General features: G+C 35.7%; 1 protein-coding gene across 2 annotated transcripts; it reads left to right on the forward strand.

The window, feature by feature from the left end:
• Positions 1 to 110: 110 nt before the first annotated feature.
• Positions 111 to 27602, forward strand: LOC145686509 (small nuclear ribonucleoprotein-associated protein B-like). 2 transcript variants are annotated; one of them, XM_081759895.1, is made up of 6 exons: positions 111 to 268; positions 5721 to 5814; positions 10151 to 10423; positions 15930 to 16103; positions 21141 to 21236; positions 27186 to 27602. In XM_081759895.1, exons 1-6 carry the CDS (start codon positions 266 to 268, stop codon positions 27203 to 27205), a joined length of 660 nt encoding a protein of 219 aa, XP_081616021.1. In that variant the 5' UTR covers positions 111 to 265; the 3' UTR covers positions 27206 to 27602. The 2 variants fall into 2 exon arrangements, with proteins under 2 accessions (XP_081616021.1, XP_081616030.1); XM_081759904.1 differs by having other exon boundaries at positions 21144 to 21236.

Consider the following 27602-nt stretch of genomic DNA (forward strand, 5'->3'; position numbering starts at 1 on the left):
CTATGATGATATTTAATTTGAAGAGATTGTTATCACCGTCCGTTATTATTGGTCGAAACTAACATTAAATAAAATGGAAAATCCGTTCTTTCTGCTCCGAAATTTTCTCTGTTTATATAGCTATGATTTTGGGTGCAGTATAGGTATCTGGTAACAGTGGATACTAGCTTCATGTGTAAAGCAGAAAGCCGGGAACCTTTTGTGTGGGCGAGGGATTATTAATCTATTTTCTACTGGAAGAGAGAGCTGATTATAGGACTACAAAATGGTTTGTATAGATAATACATAATATTTTTAGCGTAGGTACAATTAACAACAGTGTTCTAATTGATTTATTTCTATTTTTCTTTTACACTGTGACTACGTCAACTATGGCGCCGACAACATACTGCATATTTATTTGTATATAATAATAGCTGTGTTAGTATAAAAATAAGTTCCAATTGGACGCAGTAATACGTATGTAAAATGTAGGGTGCAGCTTTACTATACGTATCCATAGATTTATAAAATTTACAGGAGAAATTTCGGATATAGTATACATGAAGCTGCATAAGTTCCCGAAGGAGCAGGACGCTCATACTTTTAGGGATTATTCATTGAGTATGTACGAACTTGCAAAGGGGGTAACAAAGCGACTTTTATTTACTTATCGACTGATACGAAAATAAAAAAGAAAGTACTTGTACTTTATATCTTCATGTGTAGTGCCCTTGTACTTTATGTGTGTGTGGGGGGGAATCTAACACATATAGCATGTCTTGTGCACATCGGTACTTTTTACTATTGCACTACATAGAAAATTTATGGTGTTTCATGTAGAATTGGTAATAGAACACAGAAGAAACGCAGATCAGGAGGTTCTCATGTATACTATTACCGGCAAGTGTAATTTCACCATTTTATGTCGAGAACAGAACCCAACCAACCCCTGGGGGACATTAACCCGTTCCTACTACTACTACTACCGATACTACTACGCTTACTACTACACCTACTACTATTACTTACTCTCTCCTCCTACTACTAAATTTATTTTCGGTCCATGTTCCGTTAAGGGGGTCCAAAACTACACTGGACCCACTTAACCTAACCTAACCCGACCTAAACTAACCTAACCTAACCTGACCTAACCTAACTTAATAGAAACTAATATAACGTTATATTATGTAATCAAACGAAAATCAACAGAGAGAAGTGGTGTCAAAGACACTGGACCCCCTTAACGGAACATTGACCGTACTACTACTACTACCGGTACTACTACGCTTACTACTACACCTACTACTATTACTTACTCTCTCCTCCTACTACTAAATTTATTTTCTACTACTAACTCATACTCCATACTACTGTGGTTTACAAACCTATTTCCCTGCAGTTTTACTACACGGATCCACACAGGAATTTATAAAAAACACTTCTTTCTCTCTGTTTTCATTTATTGTACCTTCTGCAATCATTTTCGAGGTGTGCTCTTGCATTTTCCGGTGCAGGTTCACTTTAACAGGTCTTCTGCAAAAACACCAAGCAACGTGTAATTTTACTATACGGATCCATATTATAAGTAGTACGGTAGTAGTAAGAGTAGAAGGTGTAGAAGTAGGAACGGGTAGTAGTAGCAATAGTAGAAACTGATTAAAAGCCCCGCAGGGGTTGTTTGAGATCTGTTCTCGATATAAAATGGTGAAATTACGGACTTGCCAAAATATTATGGTAGCGTATGGAAGATTACCTGCATTTCATTTTCGACTTTAATTTCTATATTTCAACGTAAATACGCATCTCAAGCAAAATATGCACACCATATTTTCATTACTTATACACAATTCTATTAAAATATTAGAAATTTCTTCTGTAAATTTTATAAATCTATTGATCCGTATAGTAAAACTGCATCCCTGTTTCTACGGATATGTGACTAAGATAGGTTGTATTTCGCTAAATGATGGCAAAAGACTGCGAGTGCCACTTTGCGGGTGTATTTAAGAATGCGTAATGTTAAGAGAACGAGCTGCACAAGGTTCAGGCATAAATATAAATTGCTAAGGTTGAATTCAGCCGTCAGTTCAGTATTACGTGCACTTGACGTTCGCCATTATTCCAATCCATGTTGCAGGTTTAGAGTGAACTTCACAATGCCAGCCCCAGTTGGTATCCTTAAGTAGACGCGAGTCCAAATTTAGAAGCTACTCATCCGTCCTCTATTAGGGGTTGGTACCGGAAGTGGACGTTTCGCCGTCAATTTGAATTCAATGTAGTGGGTTTCCAGGTCGAGAAGCAGAGTATTCCTGAATCAAGTATCAGCTTGTTCCCATTCCGGTTCAAGAGTTAAATCTAAAAGACTCCTCCATACAAATACGTGTAAAATCAATGTTAAAATTTAAGAGAAAAATCAAAAGACAAGGCATTATAAGCCTACTTGACATTTAGGTGAGGAAGTAGTCGGGTTCACTCGAGCAGATGGTTCTTCCAAATAGGAAATTTATAGGTAAAATACAATGTAAAACATTTTTCGTGAAGGAATGAGAGTATCAATATAAGCAATTGCTGTCAGTGCACAGCATATTGAAATGAATTTTGAGTGATAGTGAAAATATTGTATGAGTGTGCTCTTACACTATCCTCACTTATGCGTATATCCACCGTCGCTGACGCACCTGCTTCCTACGGACGCACCCCCTTCCTACAGTTCGGGCTTCCCTGCTGCACTCCTGCTCTGACTCGGTTAGATAGCATTCGTGCTATGACATTTTAATTCATAAATGACCGAACACCTTTTACGTACTCCAGACTTTGCTTTTACTTTATTATATCTGTGATACTATGCTTTTATGTTCTTGGGTACTTCATTTTTCTAGTCAGAGAAGGGTGCAAAAGACCTCGCTGTCGACGCGCCCATATAAACCCCTTTCAATCAATCAATCAATCGGTTAGATAGCATTCGTGCTTTTTAATGGCCACCTAGCACAAGATGGTTCGTGTTTTATGGACTGAAGAGTTTATTATATTTACACACGCTATTTATACCCAATCTTCAGGTAGTAATGGAACTCCTCAATTAATGTATGCTCTGCTAAAGAAATGTGTCAAAATTTGGTAGAAAGTCTGCGCGAGTAATGCCAAGTAGTTAACCTATTCTAACCTAATCTTACCAAAAAGTAAGTCATGATGATCTGAATTTTTACTGTGTTACGATCCGTATTGATAACGCTGTCTGATAAGTAATATATCTAGAAACATGAGGAGCACAGTGTTCCCTTTATCCTTGCTTTTACGCACTCCAATTGTCACTTACGCGCCTGCTCCCTAAGGAAAAATTCTCACACTGTGGCGCGGGCACACCGGCTTCACCCTACTCTTACGCCGAACACATAAAATTCGTGCTTTTTAGTGGCGACGTAACACATGTTTGCTGTTTTTTGTGCAAAATTTTCCGCCTGCTGTATTTATATCTATAAGGATTAAACGCTCTTTAAGTAAATCTGCAGCCAGGAATGTAACTCGTTCGAATAAACAGCATGTTACGTTGCAAAATGTAATCAATACGTCAAACTGTGCTCAGGTACTTGTATATTACCTTTAATTTCCGTGTCCATCAGCGGTAAAACAGCACACTATTATACTTTTTTTTTTTTAAAAAAGCTATCTTACAGTTCGATGCGCAGCTGAAGCATTTATTGTAAGATTTATTTTAGAACGATAAATTATACTGGCTATAAATACAGCGCTTTTTTTAAAAAAAAAGAAGATAGGATTTTGTTATTAAATAGGATAAATATTTAAATAGGTTTTAAATAGGAAAAATGTAAATTAACCAATTTGAAATGATATGCCTCATGTAGTCTTCGTTTTATCGTGTGGTTTTATTAAATGCTCCAATCGCCCCGTAGTTCGGAAGACATCGATCTAGGGTCTGCGCGGAGCATATATTATACCAGGCTGCCCGGGGTTGGTTGCATGGAAGAGAAATGTAATTGCTTGGGGTATGCCTAACAGTTAGCTGTAAGTGTTCTGGAATTGTACTAATCCGAAGATTTCTTGTTTACTTTGTTCTATACATTACCTAAATTTGTTCTGTTAGTACGAAGCCTTATATGACTTAAACAACTACTTATTATTGTATGGGAATATTTGGGAAAATAATGGAAGAATTAATATTGCTTTAAAAGTATTTCTAGTACTGTCTGAAAATATAAAATCATCTTACCTTACCAAGGCTCCATTTACATCCTTGTAAACTTCCCCAATTTATAAATGCGCGAGTAAAATTTCCTAAGTCCCTTAAAATTGTAACTATGGCAACAACGCATTGAGTGATAGGAGGAGAAGGAATGAAAAAAAGAAACAAGATCGTGGTAGAAAGAAGGTTTGTTAAGGAGTTCGTTCTCTATCAGTACAACTGATGGAGCGTTCTTTAGTTGTTGCGTTAGCCATGCGTGTTAAGCAGTGCCGGATATATAAACCGCAACATCTCGCGGTGCGGGGGGGGGGGGGGGAAATACCCAAAGCGGCTTAAGGGTTTTTGCAGTTCTTCTTTCATCTTGCCTGTAAACAATAATTTTTAAAACACTTGAAAAAGAATGATATTCACAAACTAAACAAATTGACCTTGAGAAAGCTTGAAGAGAGCCAAGAGGAACTGAAGAAAAGGAGAGAATACCATAAAATAAAATAAGAGGCCACTACTGTTGCTGCGAAGTGAAAAGTCAACACTGTGTTCGTAGGAAAAAGACAACCCAAAGTAGGGGGGCATGTTCCAGGTTAATGTTTCTACTTGACTTCTAGATATTGCATACAATGAAATAGAGAACCATTTTACATCGTTACAGACAATTGTTGATGAATTTTCAATAATATTCCCGAAAATACTTGTGAACATTCAGACGAAGACAGTTGCGGCAGAAAAACTGCAAAAGAAATACCAGCAAAACATTGGCCCGTCGCTACCATTGGAATTAATTTCCCTTTGCACTGGACTTAATAAGCACCTTTTAAAGATCAACACTGTTCTAGAATTGGCGATATTACTATACGTCGAGTTTAATGCTATTGCCAAGTTATCCGGAAGTTTTGACTATTTTTTTCTTTATTCCTGACTTTACCCGTGACTGTGGCTTTCGCTGAAAGGTCGTTCTGTCTTAAAAAGGATCGAGACCTATTCAAGGTGTTTAATATGACACAGAAGAGAATGAACGACTTGGGAATGGTGGCAATCAACCATAAGAGGAGTTCTACTATTGAAAAGAGAAATCAATTTGACCCAACAATTTCATGTTGCTCCAAACCCCGCAGACAGAATGGACTTGTGAATAGGCATGACCAAGGAATAGGAGGAGAAAACAGAGGTGTTTTTAGGTACCTCTATGTTATCCATGACATAGTGTTGCAGAATCTAAACCTTTGATGTGCAATAGAAATTGTAGGCATTTTGTATTAGAAGTTACATTTTCTGATAAAGTCTTGGAGATACAAATATGTGGCAGAGGAAAATATTGACGAGACAGGTTCCCAAATCAGAATGCTGAAACAGTCGACAGCGAATTACATACTACTATGTAATTCCGTTGTAGATATTGCTGTTGTAGAGTGTAATATGTTCGTTTTTAATGCTAATTATACATATAGGTAGGTTAAGGTTGCCATGAAGTTCAAAAGTTAGATTTGTCACATTTTTTGTAGTTTCCGTGTCTGATATTTTCATTTTAAATTGTTCGCAGACTATCAGCAAGAACAATAAGATGCTGCAGCATATTAACTACAGGGTGAGAGTCATCCTGCAGGACTCCAGAACCTTCATAGGAACATTTAAGGGTAAGTTCAAAAGTTGTTAACGTAGTATAATATAAGTGGCTATAAATTAAATTCTCAGTTATTCTTTCTTGTAGTTTGGAAACTAGTTTGGAAATGGTTATTTTTTTAGTAGTTCTAGATTGCTCTTGCTCTTTCTTAGTGTCACAATATGGATAGTCAAAACATACTTTAAATTCAGGATCTTGTTTCACTTGAGCAGTTGGTCACAAGCCCGAAACCGAAGTGGAGGATTGTTTAAACATAAATGAGTTGATCCGTCTTCGGTGTTTAGTGGCTAACATACGCCTCTGGTACACTCGGTTCTGGTGGGAGAGCCTTTCAATTTGAATAAATTACGATGGTTGCTTGTAGTATCGATATATCATAATGACTCCTCCTCTTACTTGCGCAGTAAGAAGCCTCTTTGAGGAAGGAAATCTATGAAGATGACAATTGCTTTCTCATTGGATTGCCCTTTCAAGCGTGGTTCAGCTCATGTTTGTCCATAGTAGCTAGACATCAAGAATGTTCTCTTTCGCTCTCTTGTGACGGTGCAGTAAACCCAGCGCAATTGCGAGGCATTGCCATTTTTTATACCTCAAGGATTAGATGGAATATCCATTGTGCTGCAGTTTTGTGGAACATGGCCATCTGTACCAATCGACGGGATACGTACAGTAGAGAAGAAAATAGTTGAATTGCATGGTTAGCAGTTTGAGGTCGTCATGAATTGTGACTTCTGCCGTAACAAAGGATTTTTCGCTGATTGCACCACTATCCCATACAACACTTCATGACATTCTAAACAGACCTTTATGCTCCGATTACATACCGCTTTAACTTTTGATCCACAGACGTTGTTCCACTTTCGTGAACATTTCGTCAGGGTGCTTCAAATCACAGCTTTGCGAATAGGACAGATGTTTCTATTAACCAGTTGCTTGTCTAAATTTAGTTATTTCCGGATACTTGTAGCTATCGGACTTGTATCTGTCACTCCGGCGTCGATAAAGTGTTGCCCGCATACCCAGCATTATGCTGGAATAGCCTCTGGTCCTCCAGGGGTTGTTGCGCTTATCCCCCATTACGGTAAAGCTGCATCCTGCAGCATCGGATTGAACCTATAAAATATTAGGGCCTCGAATGTGGACTATTTTTTCGTCCCTTTTTGTTTTCTTTGGCTTGTTTGGTTTATCTTTATTGACACAACTTTGGGTATGTTCCGCATGGACGTTCAATACGGGTGACTGCGGACGAAAGCTATTGTAGTGTCCAGCTGTATTTGAAAGTTCTTTAATAATGAATAAGTTACAGATTTCGCATTAGATAGTTTTATGTCGAAGTAGATGAAAATGTGCGTGGATTAAAGAATTGTAATATACATTATCTTTACCGTTACGGGAATATTGCTTAACATCCGGCTGTCTAAGTTAATGTTTGCGTGTGAGTAAAATAAAACTTAGTCGTATAAGAAAACTGTATTCTCCACATAAAATGAAACTATTTTATCTTCCGTGTGTACTCCTCTTCGGAATCAGTTTATACTTCATGTATTTCGTTCACTGAAACTACTGCGAAATACTTTTGGGCAAATGCAACTTCAAGCAGCTGGTAGGTGAACTTCCTTTTTTTTATATATATTATTATTATTATTATCATAGATCTTATTTCAAGTACTTTAACTCCGTACCAAAACTGTGGAACATTAAGGTCATTTGTTCAAACTGTAATCGTAAAATGCGAGGTTTGTTTTATATATATATATATATATATATATATATATATATATATATTCAGTTTTGGCGTGGATGGGTGGATTAATAACTGAGAAGGAAAAATTTTGACTAATAACTAAGAAAAAGTTGTTTTGCACTCGCTTGTTATTTGAAGCTTGCATTTTTCCAGTAGTAGTTCGCAGAAGTTTCAGCGAGTGAAATATAAACTGATTTCCAAAGAAGACTTTAACATGCAACTTTCAAATATTCATTTTATGCAGTACATGTTGCGTAAAATGAAATCATTAACGTTGTGTATTATGCCTGTTTTTACATTTTCAAATACTCCCCGCTTGTCCATTTTATTGACGACTATAATTATACCACAAGAAAACAGTAAATTATCACTTTCAAGAATTTTTTTAAATACACTTTCAACTTTGTATACTACGATATTTGAACAGATCAGTTATATGAGGGATTTTCTTAGACTGAAGAAGTGATTATTTACAATTTTTTGTGGTGTAATTATGTATGTAATATGGACAGATAGGTATGAATTTTTTAACACTTATTTTATTAGCATACATTAGTACTGAAGAAAATAAAGAAACAGACACAATAGTTATAATCGTATCGCTGTATGAACTTACTCTAGTCACGTACCACTATCGTCTGAAACAGAAGACAGCCTCCTTGTCTTGGCAGCTGATGAACTCATGTTTTTAAAAGTACTCGATTATTATCACGTCACGCCAATTAACAAAAGCCGTACAGGCATAACTGATTAGGAAAATGCTAAATTGCAACACAGCATTAATTCAATGTGCTTCGAGGTCAGCGAGAGTAAACAAGTGGGCTAGACTGGGAGTAACGGCGGTAGAAATATAGTTTAATTATTAATAATGTGCTGTGTCATTTTCAGTTTTGCAGAATTTATTCTATTTATTAACTGAAGCCTTTGAAAAAATTCTAGGTAGTATGTTGAAGGACGTACCACTAATTTTAGTTGTATCATAGTAACCTAACATTTACATGCCATTTTAGTGTTCATATGTTCTGTTTTTTCGTGTGTCTATCTTAGAAAAGGAAATTACGAGTTGATATACTTCCGTTCGCAGTGACACTCAATATATTGCTTTATGTAAACTAATATTACAATTAAGTATTTTGTAGTTGTATGCATAATCATTAAGAACTGTTAGGTAAAATGGTAAGAAGCAGTTCATTGGTGAAAAATGATGATACTGCGTGTCAGCAGAATATTGAATTGCTGAAAATGCTTAAACTGATGTCACCATAATAGTTACTTGTAATTCTATCTGCATGAAGGGTATGATGAGACAGTCTTGATCGCCTTTTTGCGTAAAATACACATTGTTTTCTGTCAAGTTGGCCAATCATGACGCATGATATGGCAGGAAAGTAACTTATGAAGTGAGTGTTGGAAACTAAAATGCTACTTCATTTCAGCTTGATAACTTTTCTTCGTTGCACATTTATTTATTTATTTGTACTGTTGTAATGAACAGTGTCTTATCACATGGATTTCTACAAGCTGTGTTTTCTTCAGAGTACTTTAGATCTGTAATATATACGAGGTAGTACCAAAAGAATTCATGCAATCACTTGAAAGGTGTTATATATATATGTATAGGTTAACGTCCCATGATTCTGCATCGAGGCTCGGAGAGATTGATGAGATCGATTATAATGATGGAATAAAGGAAGTGGAAGGAAGCGGGAGAACCGAGGTACACTGTGTTTATCCATCGCGAAGTTTACTTGGCGAGAGCTGGGATCGAACCAGGAATCCCACATTCCGGAGATGAACTTTCTGCCACCGCGGCCCCCTGGAAGAAGTTCGTGCATACCTTTTGATACCATGATGAGATTAGTTTTCTATGTAGTCGCTGTGCTTCGTTTGTTGCCAGCGAGCCTTCATCTTGCATAAGCAGTTTTTGTAGAAGTATGCACTTAGGGGTTGAAACCGCATTCCTGCTTTAGGAATGACATCATATATGCTGTCGAAATTTCGTTCTTTCAGTGGTCGCTTCATTTCTAGAAAAATAAAGAAATTACTTAATGCTAGGTCTGATGAATATGATGGGTGGCGTAATTTTTCATAACTCAATTTCACTGTCTTCGCTGTAGGATATTTTGGCTAAAGAAGAAATAGATTACGAAAAAGTATACACAACTGGAAAAGAACTAGTGCTTCCGTGCAAAATTAGCAATCTTAACATGATATACATTTGTGATATTCTCTTATGCTACTATTAAACTTGCCTTGTCGGAAATTTCCTTTAAACTTTTACTTTCGCGGATTGCAGAGAAACTTAAATGTTGGGGAGGGAGTAAGAAAGATAAATTTGTCATTTCTATATATGAAGCAAACTATATAGAAAATGCTGCGTGTGTGGGACACAAACAAGTTAGTCAAAGATTGGTATTTGTATCTGGTACTTGTTGGTTATAAAATCTCAGTTCGAAGTACGTTGACTAGACTTTAGCTCCTAGTTTTTCTCATCTTACAAATGAGGGTGGATATGTAATATTTTAATGTAAGTTTCGGAACAAATTCTTGTACTCTCTTAGTGGATGCGATTCATATTTCTATGGGTGAATTTGTTTTATTTCAGCTTTTGACAAACACATGAATTTGATTCTTGGGGACTGTGAAGAATTTCGGAAGATAAAACCTAAAAACACGAAACAACCAGAAAGAGAAGAGAAGAGAGCTCTCGGGTTTGTACTTCTAAGAGGTGAGAATATTGTGTCTTTAACAGTTGAAGGCCCACCACCTCCAGAGGAAGGACTTCCCCGTGTTCCTATTCCTGGTGCTGCTCCAGGACCTGGTGTGGGACGCGCAGCTGGAAGAGGTGTACCTGCAAGTTCTACTGGTGCTCCCGCAGGTAAGTATTCTTATAACGTCTTGGGTTTGGAATGCTCAATATTCACATGTGAGGGCATGATAGAATCACATGAACCTAAAAGATTTTTGAAAGAAGGACGTAACGAAAGTTGTGGAATAACTTAATACTACAAACATTTTATCTACAAAACCAAAAGTAATTAAATTATTTCAGTAGTCTGTGCTACTTTCTACAGTAACTTCTTGAACTGCTACGAGAACAATTATGAACTCTAATCTTAGAACTATACCAGAATAGGATAGAAAGCGACTCTTTCATGACTTGGAAAGAAAGCGTACGAAATAGAAAGATATTTCTGAAGCACTTGCCTTTTTCTTCTATTATATATTAAAATGAGTAGATACTATGAACGATGACAGATCAATAAACACTAAGAATCACCGTTAATCCAGTCACACAGCTAATCACAATCGAACTGTGTGCAATACAGTGGAGTCCCGTTAATTCGAACTTGGATAATTCGAAATATTGGATAATTCGAACAGAGGTCCATTCCCCACGAAAACTGTACTGAAAACAATAGTAAAAAATCGTGGATAAATCGAACTTTTGAACCTATGTTTTGGATAATTCGAAGTAAATACAGTTGAAAATTTTTAATGTTGGACAGATGTAAACAGGGAAATAGTTTTAATGTGTCTTCAGTTATCCAGATGCAGCCATTGGGAAGAGTAATACAAAAGATAAATAAAAAATCTATGTAATGATAAAGATGAAGGTGAGTTGGGGAAGAAGTAAAGATAGATTATGTGTGCCAATCTCATCTGTTTTCAGAATTGGTTGAAAATTTAAGATGAATTATTGATAAAGTCAACCAAATGTTATTAATATCATATTCCACGCAATACATGAAATTCAAGATTTATTGAACGTGCTAAAACAATCAAATTTAAGCAAATGAGGTTTACGACTTCTTAAAAGTGGGAACAGAATATTCAAATTGTTACTGGTGTTTAATTGTTTAGACTATTCAATGTATGTTGTAGTGTTGTACGTAAATTTATTTTCCATTGTAAACATAGTTTGAATTATGTGGAGTCAGTGTCGTTTGTTAGTTTGCGGTATTCGATCACGCAAATAATAAGCTGCTTTAAAGGTAAAGTCTACACCATATTAATATGTTTTTGATGTACAGTACTTTGCTTTGTTTGTTGTTATATATGTGAAAATGAATGTTGTTGGATAATTCGAAGTTTTTTCGTGTCCCCTTGGACTTCGAATTAAAAAGAGTCCACTGTACATCGTTTTTAAACTACTGTTGTATATGGATTAAACTGTTCATAACCTACTTGCTGAAATGGTGTCCTGTGTAATGAGATTATTTCCAACCATTTGCAGTTTTATAATCAGATTTTTAATAAAATTAATGCGGATACTAGATTCCAATTGCATACTATTAGCATTAATTTAATCGTAGTATTTTCATTTACTAGTAATATTTTTATAGTCTAGGCAGGTCACCCATCGTGCTTTGATTTTAGTATCACAGGTACCAAGTTTATACATACAAACTTCTGTTTAAAGGAAAAGTAAAGTATTGCTTTTTTGGTTATGGGTGAATATAGATACAGAATTGCAGAAAATCTTCAAACAGGGAAAGGCGCTTAGCTTAGTTTGTTGAAGAACCACCAATAATTCATTGGGTCAAGAAATTAAAAGGAACCCATCTCCTGTAGTGTGGAAGCAGAACACAAAGTTACGTGGCAAAATTTCTAAATAACTGTGTGTTTTAATAGTTGGTCATAGTCTCAGCGAGGTGACAGGTTTCTGTGTCCATTCTGTTGTGTGAACCCAATGTCAAAATGGTAAAAAAAGGAAGAAAACTCAACTGCCGTTAAGGTAACGTCGGTTAGAGCTGCTGAGGCTTTCTGGCTGTGCCAAATATACAGTAATGAAATACAAATGTAACAGTTACTCTTGGAAGTACCGTTAACTTTAGATAATTATAACGTGAATCCTATCCCAAAATTGAATTTCATAGATGTTTTCTGCTGAACTATATTTGGATAGAAGGTTAGTTGCTGTTTCTCATGATGAGTAGACAACCACCACGGATTCTGGAAATACAGATTTTTGTATCTAATATGTGTACTGCCATTCATAAGTTAATATTTTTAATATAACCAAAACTATGTACTATTCTGGGATATTCTCATTTCAGTGTTTATTTGTATAAAAAATAATTTCAAAAGAAAGGTGGTAAATAGACAGAAGCAGACGCATCATATATATCTATTGTCACCATGCGGCGTTGGTGTTTCCTGTTTAATTAAAAGTTAAAAAAAAAAGAAAAAAAAAGTAAAATTAAAGCAGTTAACTAAATGGAAAAGATCAATAAATTATTACATGGATTATATAGTGAAAAAGCCTACAGGAAATCGGCTCTCTTGTCCGAGGTGGTGTGATCGTCTATTGTGGCTCTTCGTGTATTCTGGATCGAACACGGTATTTTAACTCTCCCTCCCCTTTTCTGAAGGAAACAAAAATATTCCAGCTAGCCACAATAGCCGGTCTCGAAAGCATGATTACGCCCACCCATCGGAAGCTGAAATCCAAATAGGCTGGAGTGCAATCACCGTGGGAAAACATTGATAGTTGATACTACTATGTATTGAATTACACAAATTACATACTATGAAATTACTGTTACTATCAAGTAAAACGCACTAGTTGAATAATGCATGTACTACATTAGAACTTTAGATTAGCAACGAATGTTAAAGCTTAGTTTGACAATCTACAAGACATGCATAAACCTTTTTAATTTTCAGACTACATACATGTGATTAAAGTACATCAATGAGCTCGAATATAAATTTTATTAACGAGCTAACGAATTATAATTGATTTGTTAGGTGGCCTTATGTCTCACTAGTATGTTATTCCGTAAGGTTGGCGTCACAAGTGCAGCTTTATTATTATTATTATTATTATTATTATTATTATTATTGGTAATTTACTGATTAATAAACAGTCGCGTTTTAGTGTATTCGCAGTACCACACTAATAAATGAGTCGGAGGGATGGCTCGATTCTCTTCTCCCCGATGGAAATTTCATATTCTCAGATGTACAGTCGTTCGGAATTTCGCTGGCTGCTTGCAAAATTTAATAGACGTTTAAATTTTAACTGGACCACTTTTCTTTGAATCTGATATTTGCACAAATCTAAAAATAGTTATCGTATGAAAATCTTAAAACAGTATGTAACTACACATTCCCGTAGAAGGTTAACTTGGTAATATTTAGCACTGATATACAAACAGGTTTATTATGCATCAGCCAAATAGCATAGGCTGGAACAACTGTTCGTTAATCTAATGTCATATACACGGCCAATGTCAACTAAATATACATCCACAGAACACCGTGCTCTACGTGGGCTTCTCGAGATCGAAGTCGCGTAGACTACCACTGGCCGGCTCGGCCATCATAATCCTGTTCGTAACACTCACTCGTGATTGGCTGAAAATGTCAACTTAGCAGTAAGGCTTCCAAATTTGCTGACGTGCAGAGGTTTTCTTCTCGAAATGCCCTGCAAAGTCCTGAGAGCGAGACTTTTCCCACGAACTTCGAATAAAGTTCAAGTCTTGTATTTTTTGGAGTTTGTTTTAATCGACACCAGTGTCGCGTGCATGAGCTTTGCGACGCAATAGAATTAGTTTAGAGTCACCCAAGAAATATTATGTTCGAAAAACATAATGAATAAAATTTTTAAATTGGGTGTCTTTCTAAATTTTTAAATTAGAGCCCTCCAAATAACGTTGACAGCTGGAATCTAAAAATCTGAAGTTTTTTTTTGTTTCTTCCAAATGAGGCGCACATGTGATTTGAAAAGAAAGGGAAACTAATATAGGAGTCCCCAAGCTGGTATGGCGTCCTGGAACAATCACCAAAGCTGGTTTCCTGCTGAACAAGAGGTGGCTGTCATTTCCTTTCTTTCTCTCTGTCGCTCTCTTTTATATGTATGAAAAAGTTAGAGATTTACGTATTTCATCACGGCCTAGATACAGATTCAGATAGTGAAACATGAACATCATGGTTTACCGTTTAAATCATGAGTCTGAAACAAGTGACCAGCTAGCTCCGACCTTCAAATTTCCTTCACACGCATTGTTAAAAATTGGTTGTTCACCAAGTTTGTTTTCTAATTGAAATAGCAAGAAATCAAATCAGAGGTCTTTTATCATTATAAAATGATTTTTATAGTGTGTGGTTCCACATCGTACACTTTTCCATATTTTTTTTTTTTTTTTTTTTTTTTGACACGTTCGTACGTTAGTTTTTATTTTCCCTGTAAAACTATTTTTTTTTTTTTTTAATTAAACCCTGAAATTGTAACCCTGGACATTTTGAAAACATTTTTATATGTTTTTGTTAGTGCGATCGTGTGCGGTGATGTAACTTAATATTCAGAGAAAAAAAATTCAATAAGTTACATTATCTCTTACCTAAACGGCACCCTATCCTTCATTTAAGAATAATTTGGTTTTAGCATCTTAACTTTATCTGCTAACACAGGTTTTATGATTTCACACTTTCGATCGATCGACATTTAATGATGGCAGGAACAGAAGCTACTGTGTACTAATAAAAACAGAAATAGCATTCAAGTCATTGTGAATTTCGATATGCCCTGTGGGACTATTAAAGAAATGCGAAGTCTTTATTAAAATGCAGTTAAAAGGCAACAAAAATTTGTGTAATATTCTTGGTTGGTTGGATTTGTACTGAGGCTATATAAGACTAGGACCTATAGCTTAATGTGAGAGCAAAATTACTTGAATTCTCATCGGGAATTGTAGTGTACTTTTGTTTTGTGTCGTGCACTTATTTGCAATGAAACTGCCTCAGTTTCCAATTAAAATTATTGTACGATGGTATTTGAAACCATATTTGTTATATGTAAGTTCTGAATGTCTTCAGTTTTTTCCCCCCCAAAAACTGTTTTTTAGTCTGAAAAATCTGGCAACCCTACGTCCAGCTGTCTAATGGCTAATGCGTGCGCGTTTGGTGCACATGGTCCCGGGTTCGAGAGTACAAAAATTTAAATTCAGTCATTCACTTCCATTAATCATCCTGTCTCCTTTAGTCTGAAGGACATAACTATGGGACGTTAGACTAAAATAAATTAATTTCATATCGCAGTTCTGGTATTAGTATACATTATGTAGAAAGCCATCAATTGTAGAAGTTTAAAAAAAATAAATAAATAAAAATTAAAAAAAATAATAATAATAAAGATAAATTTTAAGCACTTGTTGGAAATTTTGTACGTGTTTATGACCAAAAAAAAAAAAATGTATTGTCTAAAATTATTCGGAAAAAGATTTTCGTATGTATTGTTTTGTGGGCAACAAGACAAATTTATTTACTGTTTTTCAGTAATTGGTTTGCAAGATTCAAATTTTTTTTAAACTATTTCTATTTTTGTAGTGTAGTGAAAGCTGTTAGTGTATAACTCTTAACATTGTTACTGCTTGTAGGGCTGCAAGGACCAGTCCGTGGAGTAGGTGGACCTTCTCAACAAGTGATGACTCCTGCAGGGCGAAGTGGATCAGTCTCTGCACCTCCACAAATCCGACCACAGCAGCAGCAGAGAATGCCTCCAGTTGGTGGACCTCCACCCGGTATGATGGGACCACCACCAGGAATGATGGGTGAGTTTTTCCACATCATTAAGTAAGTTTAAATTGTTCATCTTGAAACAATGACGACCCGGTTGATTTGGCCACTACTAGTTGTTCGCGATAGATAATTGTTCGTAACAGGGTATGGCGATTGAATTTATACAATAGTAAGTATATGGTGTTTTTGATTGCAAATATGTCGAAGTTCCGGTGGTGGAAAGTGCGGGAGCAGGTCAAAACTCCCACACTCAAAAAATGTCAAAACGCCCACACAAACGGTCATAACCTCCACACAAATGGACAAATCTCCCAAATCCACGAACAGTCATAACTCCCACACAAATGGACAAATATCCCATATGCACGAACGGTCAAAACTCCCACACAGGTAAGCGGTCATAATTCCCACACATAGCGACGGTCACAACCCCCACACTTTGAAATGATCCTGGTTGCACGTCTTGTAAACTTCACACGCTGAAATAATTTAGAAAAGTCCAAAAGACCGCTTATGATCCAAAGTGGAGAAGGTGATAAGTGGACAAATCCCCTTGTACTTCCTTTTATTATTTTCAGCGTGTGAAACTTACAAGACTTGTAACCATGATCATTTCAAGGTGTAGGAGTTTTGTCCATTTCTGTGGGAGTTTTGTCCATTTCTTGAGTGTGGGGGTTTTGGCTGTGGGAGTTTTGACCTAGACCCGAAAGTGCCACCTACTTCAGAGCTATTTAGGTAGGAGTAAATGAAGGTTTATGTTCGGTTTTGGGTTATTAATAAGGACAGTGATTAGTAGAAAATATGGAAGTTCCTATATAAACCTAGGTCAAAACTGTTGAATCGCTGAATTATTAATTCACCGATTTGCTATTCTTTCCATTTTCACTCCTTTGATGAAATAACTAAGTACTTTCGGCAGGTTTTAGCAAATGGGATAAGATTTCCGCAAGTGAACAATCTTCACTTTAGAAAGCAGAGCAGACGTGTAAGCAGATTTGTTGTATATAATTAACCATTTAGTGATCCTTAAGATGTATTTTCAGCTGGTGAGCTCAGACTTTCAGTTGCATATCACGAAGAAAGTTTGAAGAAATAATATCACAACATACCAACTAAACACGATACAAAATATAAAGGAATTCTTAAAACAAAACGAAGAAAAGAAATTTACTATTTAGAAGAAGTTTTCTTTCCGTTGGATGTGTTTTCATAATTAGTTTTTGTATTGTATTATATGTTGATTTTTTTTTTAAAAACATTTAATTCCTATCGAAGTTACTTTAATATGCGACTGAAGACTTTTAGCTTGACAATGAAAAGTGTCAGGAACGTTTCCCAGTTGTGACCGAAATTGTTCACCTTGTAGTACCAAATTGTAGTATTGCATGGTAAATTATGTAGGCAAAGAAAGCAAGAGCAAAGAGAATGTTTTTATACTTCTGATTTTTAGATGTATTGCTTAATGCTGAATAGTCAAAAAGAAAATAATAATAATAATAATAATAATAATAATAATAATAATAATAATAATAATAATAATAATAATAATAAAATAAAATAAAATAAAGTGAACTGAACCTGCTCATTGAAGGAGGTGGGGAAGTGCTAACATGTTCTGCATTCGTGAGGTGAGATTTATTTTGTATCCAGACAGAGGTAAGATTTTCCTTCCCCGCGGAATGGATACTTGATTACTCTTAACGTCGCGATATCTGGTACCGGATTGGATATAATAATGTTTGATATTTTATTGCGTCTGCAATTTTTCAGTTTAATGTTTCACGATTATGTTCAAAAGCTGAGAGAGATGGTGAAATTGAGTGAAATGAAGGCAAGAGGAAACTGGAGAACTCTGAGCAAATCCACGCACCGGAGGTGGGCGCAATATAGTTTCCTTAGAATATCAGTTATCCATTTATTCGTGATACCAACTAATCAGATATACTATTTTATTCAGGTGTTTGGATAAAATACTCTTGCTTAAACAGGATGTCTATCGGTCATGAAAGCCATGAAATCAGAAAGCGGCCATGAAAGTCAAGAAAAAGTTACGAAATTTAGCTTTTGGTTTGTATATCTCGCATACATGAAAGTTCGGTCAAATTCGCTCTGGAGATTGTCCTTCAGCTGGCATCATTGAGCAGTGGCGATGCAAATCGCATCGCATCACCAAAATCACCTACGCAGCTAATCAGTTTATTCAGCTGTGAGAAGAGCTCATCCGTGGCTAGCGTACGCGCCTTTGGCGTGGGAGACCCGGGTTCGATTCCCGGCGAGAGCTCATGTGGTTCGGATTCCACGTTAATCAGTAGGTCCACGTCTCATATAACCTCGCTACTGAAAGGGACGCTAAAATAAAATCAACTCAACTCAGCTGTGAGAAGACATAAAGATTTTTCGCTCCAGGAAACAGCCTGGATAAATGCTAAAGAATATAGGTACTGTTATTAGCTTTTAAATGCTTCAAAATTTTATGGTTTGGTAAAGAACAAGTCACGAAATTTCATTTTGGAATTTTAGTAGACACCCTGTTAAAGTTATTATAGAACATGTGTCTTAATTGGGGAGGGAGGAGTCAGTCCACCCTTTATTTTTCGCCAGGGTCGAGACAAACTGGAAAAACCGAAAAATGTCAAGGAATTTAAGAGGACAGGGAATTCTGCTAAGAGAGAGGGAATTTTGATTTGCTAATATTGATATTTTAAAAACATTTAAAATAAATTTTAAGACAATGTCAGATGTGGTTGAGTGCTTGTTTTTTAATTGACAACCTCAAACTGGGAAACGTATGTATTTTCCACTAACAATGTGTAACAAACTTATGTTCTGTAGTTCTGCTCATTATCTTCTGCTTTCGCTTGTATAGTGGAGTATGATATTGGTAAATATGCTCAAAATGTAGTTGGATCGACAATCCAATAGTAAATTCATTTTCGACGCACGCATGATTTCAATTTTTTTCTTGTTCGTTTCCCTTACTTTCGATTTTATCGGAATTTCGTGTCCTACATTAAGTGAAGGTGGCTTATCACAAAATAAAAATATTTTTGAATACGGTTACTCGTATTTTTGTTACCTTTTTATTGTAATATATGTTAATTCCCAAAGTTTTATTTCGGAAGAGATTATGGGTATGAAAATTGATGAAGTTGCACATAAGTTTATATGTTTTATATATATATTCTCGTTTTAAGTTATTCCAACATTAAAAAGGATGGAGCAATAAGAGGACTATATTTATGGTACATGAGTTTAAATAGTTCAATACTTTTTTCTTTCTTTCATTCTTTCTTTGGAACTAAGGGAACAGAATATGTCCTTGCTTATGGTTCATTATCATGCGTTACATTGAATAGCGGAAACTGATCCAAGAAATCGATCATATTTCAGAAGTTCTGCTGGTTTGAAATATTTTACATGTTGATACTAAAACTCAGATTCGATGCTGCATTCGGTAGAGCGTTTACTTCTATAGCCCGGCGTAAACACACTGGGGGTTTCTTAAGGTTCTCCTGTTTCCTTCCCTACTCACATTTTTCATTCTTATATCATTGACTCAGTAATTACTATCCCGTTTGTAGTACGTTAAATCGATGATTTAATGTGAAGTATAAATATTGAGCAACGAATTTTCATCTGTAGTAACTGTAATTTGTTTTCGGGATTATGAAGAAATAAATGTGTGTGGTGATGGACTTCTTTTACCCTTGTAGTTAATGTTCCGGGACACAGTTTTATTTCACGGGTATAAGCTGTTCGCTGCTAGGAAGTAGAATTTGGTAAATACCTAAATGTGCAAACCGAATCATCTTGTTCACCTCAACCATATGTTGGTGGGCAACATGAAAATTTGAAGACTTTTCTTTTCCATGGGAAGGCTGTTTTATACTTTGATAACGTTTCTTCTTGGTAACTGCATCTAGATGAGGTATTCTGTCCTTGGTTTTCCTCTTCCTGATTTTCTTTTTTCCTTTCCCTCTATCAGTACAGTGATCCAATCGGAGTGCGGAATAAGATGGCCAAGCATGCTGTTTCTTCTTTTTCCTATTATCTTCATGATCTCTCGTTCTTCGTTAGCTTCCTTTAGGACGTCTTCATTCCTTTTCCATTCGGTCCATGATATGCGCAGCATTCTGCACCAACACCACATTTCCAATACTTCCAGCTTAGATATTTCAGCTTTTCTCAATGTCCACGTCTCTGATACGTTAAGCGCCATGTTCCATACCAGTGTCTTAATAAATGGTTTTCGAACATCCAACGACACAATTCTTGATGTCAGTAGTCCTCTTTTCCTATTGAATCCTTGTTTAGCCTGCGCTATTCTGGAACTTTAAAGCAGTAGACATTATTAGAAAAAATTCCAAATGAGTAAATAGCAACCTGAAGGTGAGTGTTTACGTTTTATTATTCTTTTGAAGCGTGCGATCTTGTTTTATTGTACCACTGTCAGGGGGGTTGGAAAGGGAATTCAAATATTTACCATAAATCTATTCTTCGCGTGCTAAGAACGGACATTTTAGCTAGTTGATGATAAATGGACAGGAAAATGATAAATATTAAGAAGCAGTTTTTACAATATCTTACATATTGTGCTATTATCTTTGTCATACTGAGTGCAGGTTACTTAAAATCAAATATTTATATTCATGTACAATGCACATTATCTTGAATAATTTTACAGCAAAAGATCCTGATATGAAAAGAAAGTTAATGATGAAATGAGTATTAAAAAAAAATTGTATTCAGTTCATAAACGAAATACTTCACTCAGTATTATCAACCCTCTTTCAACTTCTGTTGTCATGTTTTTTGTGATTTCCTCGTTTACAGTTATTATGTGACACCTCATATTGTAGAAAAGTGTTTTTATGGATATCATGAATGATGTTCAATCAAGAAAAAAACAGTAGTGGCCTGGTCGTTATAACTACTGATTTCAAGCAACGTTGAAACGTTGACATCCAGATTTAAAGCTTTATGTGGGGTTTTCCATGTATATGTGATTACTGGTGGTGGTTTTTCTGCCATTCATATGCTTGAGATGAGTGTTCTGTTTTATTCTACAGCAGGCATGCCACAGATGGGAATGGGACGAGCTGCACCTATGGCCCCTCCTTCAACCATGAGAGGTCCTCCCCCACCAAGCATGATGGGACGAGGAGGTAAGATTGGAAAAATGAACCTATTTTACTTTGAAGTGGAGTCATATATTTTGTAAACAGTACAAATGTCCTTGTTTGTTAATATGCATTTGAAAGGTTGAAAAGAGTATGGTGTTCATAAGATCCTGTTTTGTGCGCAGGATCACTCTGTTCTGCAAATGGAAACTTTCTCTGTCCGATAATCGATTATCTGAAATTATTGCAAATATCCAACTTAATATAATGGAATTTTAATCAATTTCGAGTATTATGAATAATGGGAGATGAATATTATTAGAAGTCGTAAATTGGCATAGCTAATTTTATGTATACTAAGAGTTTGATTCGAGAAAATTCATTAATGTACTGGAAAATAGTCGCCATGGAAATATGTAGTACCTGCTTCATACTTTCAGTTTAACCGTTACAATATTCGATTCAATCTTCAAGAGGAGGAGGATTGAAACAAATGTGCTGTAAGATCCCTACAGTGAAAATACTAAGATTTGTCAAATCCGAACGGTTTAATACAATAAGTAGCAGCTGATACATTTAAACCAAAACATGTGATAGCTGCATGCAGCTTTGTATATTAACTTTTTTCTTTTTCTTTCAAGTATAGAAGTTACGAATCAGCGTTAGTTTTCTAATAAAGATTCAATATTTTTATATTTAATAAAGAATAACTGAAAGATTCATTTTTCATTCCTTAATTCGTTTTTTTATAGTTTTAGGATTGTCAATTAGTGCAAGAGATTGAATTCAAGAAATCACCGTTATCAGGTCTTCCATGAACGTTTCAAGTTAAATCATACCAAATTGACACAATTAGAGTTAAAATACATTCTTGACATATACTTTTTTTCTTTCTTGAAGATGAAAACGAAAATTAAGGAATGTAGAATCTGGAAAGTTTGATGTAGGTGCTAGATAAAATTTCTGTGGCGTTAATTTTGTGTGTACTTCAAACTACTTGGTAGTAATATTGTTGAAGTAGTCAAAATAATAATCCTTCAGCATAGTGAAGTATTTCTTGATTTCACATTTAGGCAACGCCATAATATGTGTGTCATCAACAACAAGGTGCAAGTTCTGTTGCGATCCGACATTACGTTGATTTCTTTGATTTACAGAAAGTTTTCATATATTCAAATAATTTGGGGTATTGTATAATTGCATGTGTCCAATTATTACATGGTAGACTTTTAAGTCCCAAGTTAATTGCAATCGTTCGTCAGTTTAGCTTTTTTTTTTATGTGCTTTTTACTGATTTGCTTATAACTATAACCAGTGTCGGCAAGGGCACAAATATAGCTCTCCTAAAAGGCTGCAACCGGAGTCCTAGTCATCCATTAGCGGTATTCATAGTCAACCCAGCACTTTCGAACTACTCGAAATGATCGCTGTGTGCATATGCTACTACCTAGTGATAAACTTCTCCCATAAATGTGAAACTACTTTCTGTTATATATAATATTTCGAGTAGCTCAAAGATAATTTTGTTTGACAAGATGGTTCTAGTTTATTGATCGGAGTTCAAAAATTGTTCTTATTCAGTGAGGCTTTCCTTGAGTTTGAGTTATGTCAAAAACATGCAAGTTAAAATGAATTTTGCATGTCACTGGGTTCCTGTCACTACGTCATGGCGCGTCCTCTGGTTGTGGATCGAGAAGGCCGCTAGATATAGAAGTTAGCTACGACTGTATTCAATAAGCAGGCAGAAAAAGGGCGGTTCTCCAGCTTGAGAACTTGACGCAGGGTGGTTTCGTTTAAAACAAATAATTAAAACTTGTTTTAAACTGTATTTTTTAAGGCTTGTTTTAAACATGTTTTTATTTTATTTCTGTAAAAAAAAAAAAAAAAAAAAAAATCTGCCAGAGAAAGAAAATTGTCAAAAAGTGTTCCCCATTCAGGAGGTTATTTTCTTCCTGTGTGAATATTTTGATTTCTCGTGGCTACAGCAGGTCAATGTGGTGATCTATAATTCATTTAGTCTCTTTTTTCCCCTTGTTTTTAGCGTTTATTGTATTGTGTAAATGCTTATCAGTGAACTTGCGAAAAAATGTAGTCGAAGGTTGGACTACTTGTAGAACTGATATTAAAAAATAAATAAAATAATTATCTTGGAAACAAGTTTTTGTCTTGTATTCAAAAACAAAGGATTCGTTTCTAAATTGCGGTTCTGAAATTAAAATATCACAGGTAATCGTTGATACAGTACATGTTGGTTCTCAGTCTCCGTACAACTTGGAATCGTTTAATATGAGTTTTACGCGAAGAAAAAAGGCCATTATTTGGAGCAAATTTATTAAAGTAACTGAAACTCCATCAGATAAGAAAACTACCATACGAGCTCATTGCAAAACGTGTAAGGAAAGAAATGATTAGTTTAGTTCAAAGAATGAAGAATCATTATGAAAAATCGAATGCTGTGAAAACACTGGAAACCCAAACAGTTGGTAGAAGGGTTGATCCGAAAGTTGCTTCCGATGATTCTAACGTCAGTGATGTAGTTGAAGTGCAACCAGGAACTTCAGGTAAGAATTAATTTTGTATCACCAATTCTTTTCTCATTATATTATGAGAATTTTATTTTGTCCCTTCTCCTCCATCTCAGTTCTAAATTTTCTGAAAAACTTGACACTCTGGCATAGCTTGTATTGGGGGGGACCAGGCGAGAAAGCGCAAGGTATGGCAGTCACTTGCGAATTCTTTAAAGCGTGATACTTACTCTCACATCATTGCCGAACGTTAGTGATGCTCCTCGGACGACTTGATCTGCATTTGTTAGTCTTTCTATATGTATGTACTATGCTACAGGGCGCAATTTTCGGTCTTTTAACATTAAATTTTGAGGTTAAGGTCCGGGCTGCTAGAAGGCCAGTCACCGGTAGAAATGAAATCGGGGACGTTCCGTGCCAGCCAGTCCTGGGTTGTTTTCGCTTTGTGGCCTGGAGCGGAATCCTGCTGGAAGGTCCACCTTTCTCCAGGGAACATGGTAGCAGACAGTGGTTTTCACTATAGGTGTTAGCACCGTGTCCTGCTACACCTTGGCAGATGTTTTAACACCTTGTTCGCAAAGTGCAGCTGGGTTGTACCTGAGTAGTTCACTCCCCACCAAACTACCACTGAGGCAGGATGATGTGCCCTCTGACCCTTGGAGCTGCCTCAGTAGCTGCAGTAGATGACGTGGCATACACACGGTCATTTTGGGCGTTGTAGGCCTGCTCAATTGTGAACACCTTTTCGTCAGTATTTATGATATAACTAGGTAATATCTGAAAACTGAGAGATTTAAAGAAACTAGTAGAACCAAGAGGGAAATTTACCAGACTGAATTCTCGATTAAATTATCCGTTTTATAATGTTCGGAAAGCACTAGTGTTGAGAATACTTCGGTTGAAATTAGGGGTAGCATTAAAATTTCAGCAAAAGAAAAATTGGGGCATGCGGAAATATAGGTAGTTTTCGTGGTTCATGGAGCATGATTCAACCAGGAATGCACTATACAAGCTGAAAAGAGAAAACGGGTACAAAATCCGAATGATAATCAGGCGGGAAACATCCAAACCAAAGACTTGTAGACCAAAGAAACGCAACTATTTTTTTTAAAAGCAAATATTAATGAACTTGAAGATAATAGTAAAAAACAACAACATTAGCGTTAAGTATAAGGGCATCAACGAATGTAAGAGCTATCAATCTTGCGCTTTTTTATGAAGGAAAGCCAACGGAACAATCCTCACTGATACAGATAGCATTTTTAATGGAAAGATAGCGTACATGGAATGATTTATTTCATGGTTTGCTAATTCTTGGAGAAAGGGAAATGCACACAGCAGAACTGTATATTCCAGAGCCTAACGGAACAGAAATAGAAATTGCTGTAAAGAAATTGAAGAAACACAAAATTTTTGGGCGTAGACGAAACTCCAGCTGAATTAATTTTAGCTGGAGGGGAAAAATTGTCGAACAAGATGCAGGAACTTGTTCTCCTTATCTAGAATAAAGAGGAATTGCCACAAGAATGGAAAGAATCCATCCTTGTCTCAGTTCACAAGAAAGGCGACAAAACTGATTGTAATAATTATCGAAGCATCTCTCTTCTGTCAACGTTCTATAAAATACTTTCAATCATTGTTAGTAAGACTGACTCCATATGCAGATTACATTAGTGCAGATTATCAGTGCGGATTTAGGAGAAATCGATCAACTATAGAATACACATTTACTGTTCGACAAATACTCGAAAAGAAATCGGAATACGATATTCTCGTTCATCATTTACTGATTTTAGTAAGGCCTACGACTCGGTTAGGAGGGAAATATTGTACAACATTCTTACAAAATTCGGGATACCGAAAAAGCTAGTTAGATCAATTAAGATGTGTTTAAGTGAATCTCAAAGTAAAGCCCGAGTAGGAAAATACTCGTCCAGGAGCTTTCACGTAGAGAATGGCCTGAAACAGAGAGATGTGTTCTTGCCATTATTTTTAAAGTTTTTTAAAAGTACTCTATAAGGAAAATCAAAGATAGCAAACAAGGTGTAGAGATAAATGATATTCACCAGTTTATGGTGTATGCTGATTATGTAAATCTGTAGGGGATGATAGGAGGACAATAGAAAGAAATGCAGAGAAACGATACATGGAAATTCGCCGGGATCTTAATATTGTAAATTATGGATACGTCAAAATATCAAGTAATACTTTCGACAAAGTGGATACTTTCAAATATCTGGGATCAATATTAAACCATATACACGAAGAAATTAAATGTCGACTGAAAGCACGGAATTCGTAGTATTATTCAGTTCAAAGTGTAGTCTTTGCGAATTTTGTCGTGGAATTTGAAGTTTATAAAGCGATAATCTTATGTGTTGTGCTATATAGTTGCGAAACATTGTCACTTTCTCTGAGGGAAGAACGCAGACTGAAAGTATTCGTAAATAAAATAGTAAGGCAGATATTCAGACCCAAGAGGAACGGGAATAAAGATGATGGAATCTTCATAACGAGGAACTGCGTAATTTGTACTGTTCACCAAACATTGTTAGACCTTCAAGGTAGGAGCTTTGGGGGGGGGGGGGGGGGTGAGAAAAAGTAGGAACTCTTTCACAATTTTAACTCGAAGTAACAATCGGAACAAACTACCAGCCGGAAGACCTAGAAACAAATGAGAGGACACTATTAAGGTAGATCTCGCGGAAATAGGAATACAAAATACAAACTGGATCCATTTGGCTAAGGACAGAAATCAATGGAGAACTCGTGAATGCGACATTGAACCTCTAGATGAATGAATAGAGTGAGTGAATTAGTTATTTTTACTATGAATAAGTACAGTATTTCAAGTACGGTACTGGGAACTCTTAATACCTAGAACCTTCCTAACTTAATGCAACATGTTACTTTGCATTTTTAACATGTGCTGTGAATTAGTATTACATCTTACTATTTAAAGCGTTAAAAACTTCATTCCTAACTGATACTGCTTAAGGAATTCCTTCAAATATGTAGACATGCTATAAACTACGAAAAATCTCCGAAACTCATCCATGATTTTTTTTTTAGTTACATAATAACTTAACTAACTATTATTTTTTGGAGATAATTTTTCCTTTGGAATAGAAGTTTCGCTATTCTGTATCTAATTTTATAGCATTCATTTCTACAAATTTATAGTTACTTTTTGAGAACCATGTCGTCGTCTTTCTGTTTTCCTCTTGAAATTTATTCGATTATGAACCTAGCTGTTTGGTTTTCCAAACATTCCAACTGTCTGATGATAAATGCATAGTATGGCTTTTGATTTTTGATTCTCTTCTAGTCTCTAATATCGAGTCATTCATAGCTTGAGAGTTTGATGTTCTATTTTAATCCATTTTGTGTTCTAAAGAACCATTATGTAATACGTGATGAGTATATTGTATCTAAAAGGTATATGATAATTTTCTTTTTTTCTTTTTAGGTCCCCCACGACCATACTAAGTGAGAAAGTGATCAACAGAAGTGTGAAATGCGTTTTATTTTACAACTTTTTTTTTCTCATATTAAGTCCAGAAATAGAATGTATGAAGAATGTATATATCGGTATTTGAGATTCGTGCTACTAGCGTGACTATTATATGGCAGTCATTTTTAAGAACTGAAAATCTTTTAACCAGAAAGTGTTACATCAGTGTGTATGTTGAAAGAGAAGAATGTCCATTGTCAGTGTTAAACACTTTATCTGTTCAATTATTCTATGATACACGATTTATTATTCACTTAAGAAAAGAAATCTGCATCGTATTTACGTTGTCACCTTTTAGCATAGTGTAATGTTCCATTTCAAACCATTTGTATTATAATCTTACTTTTTATGTAATAAAGATTCTAGATAATT

This window comes from Thermobia domestica, chromosome 1, assembly GCF_964235325.1.
Source record: "Thermobia domestica chromosome 1, izTheDome1.hap1.1, whole genome shotgun sequence".
NCBI classification, from domain to species: Eukaryota; Metazoa; Arthropoda; class Insecta; order Zygentoma; family Lepismatidae; genus Thermobia; species Thermobia domestica.

Coding starts and splice junctions, on each gene's coding strand:
- LOC145686509 (XM_081759895.1), top strand. Junction 5,815..10,150: donor CTTCATAGGAACATTTAAGG/GTAAGTTCAAAA, acceptor GTTTTATTTCAG/CTTTTGACAAACACATGAAT. Junction 16,104..21,140: donor ACCACCACCAGGAATGATGG/GTGAGTTTTTCC, acceptor TTTATTCTACAG/CAGGCATGCCACAGATGGGA.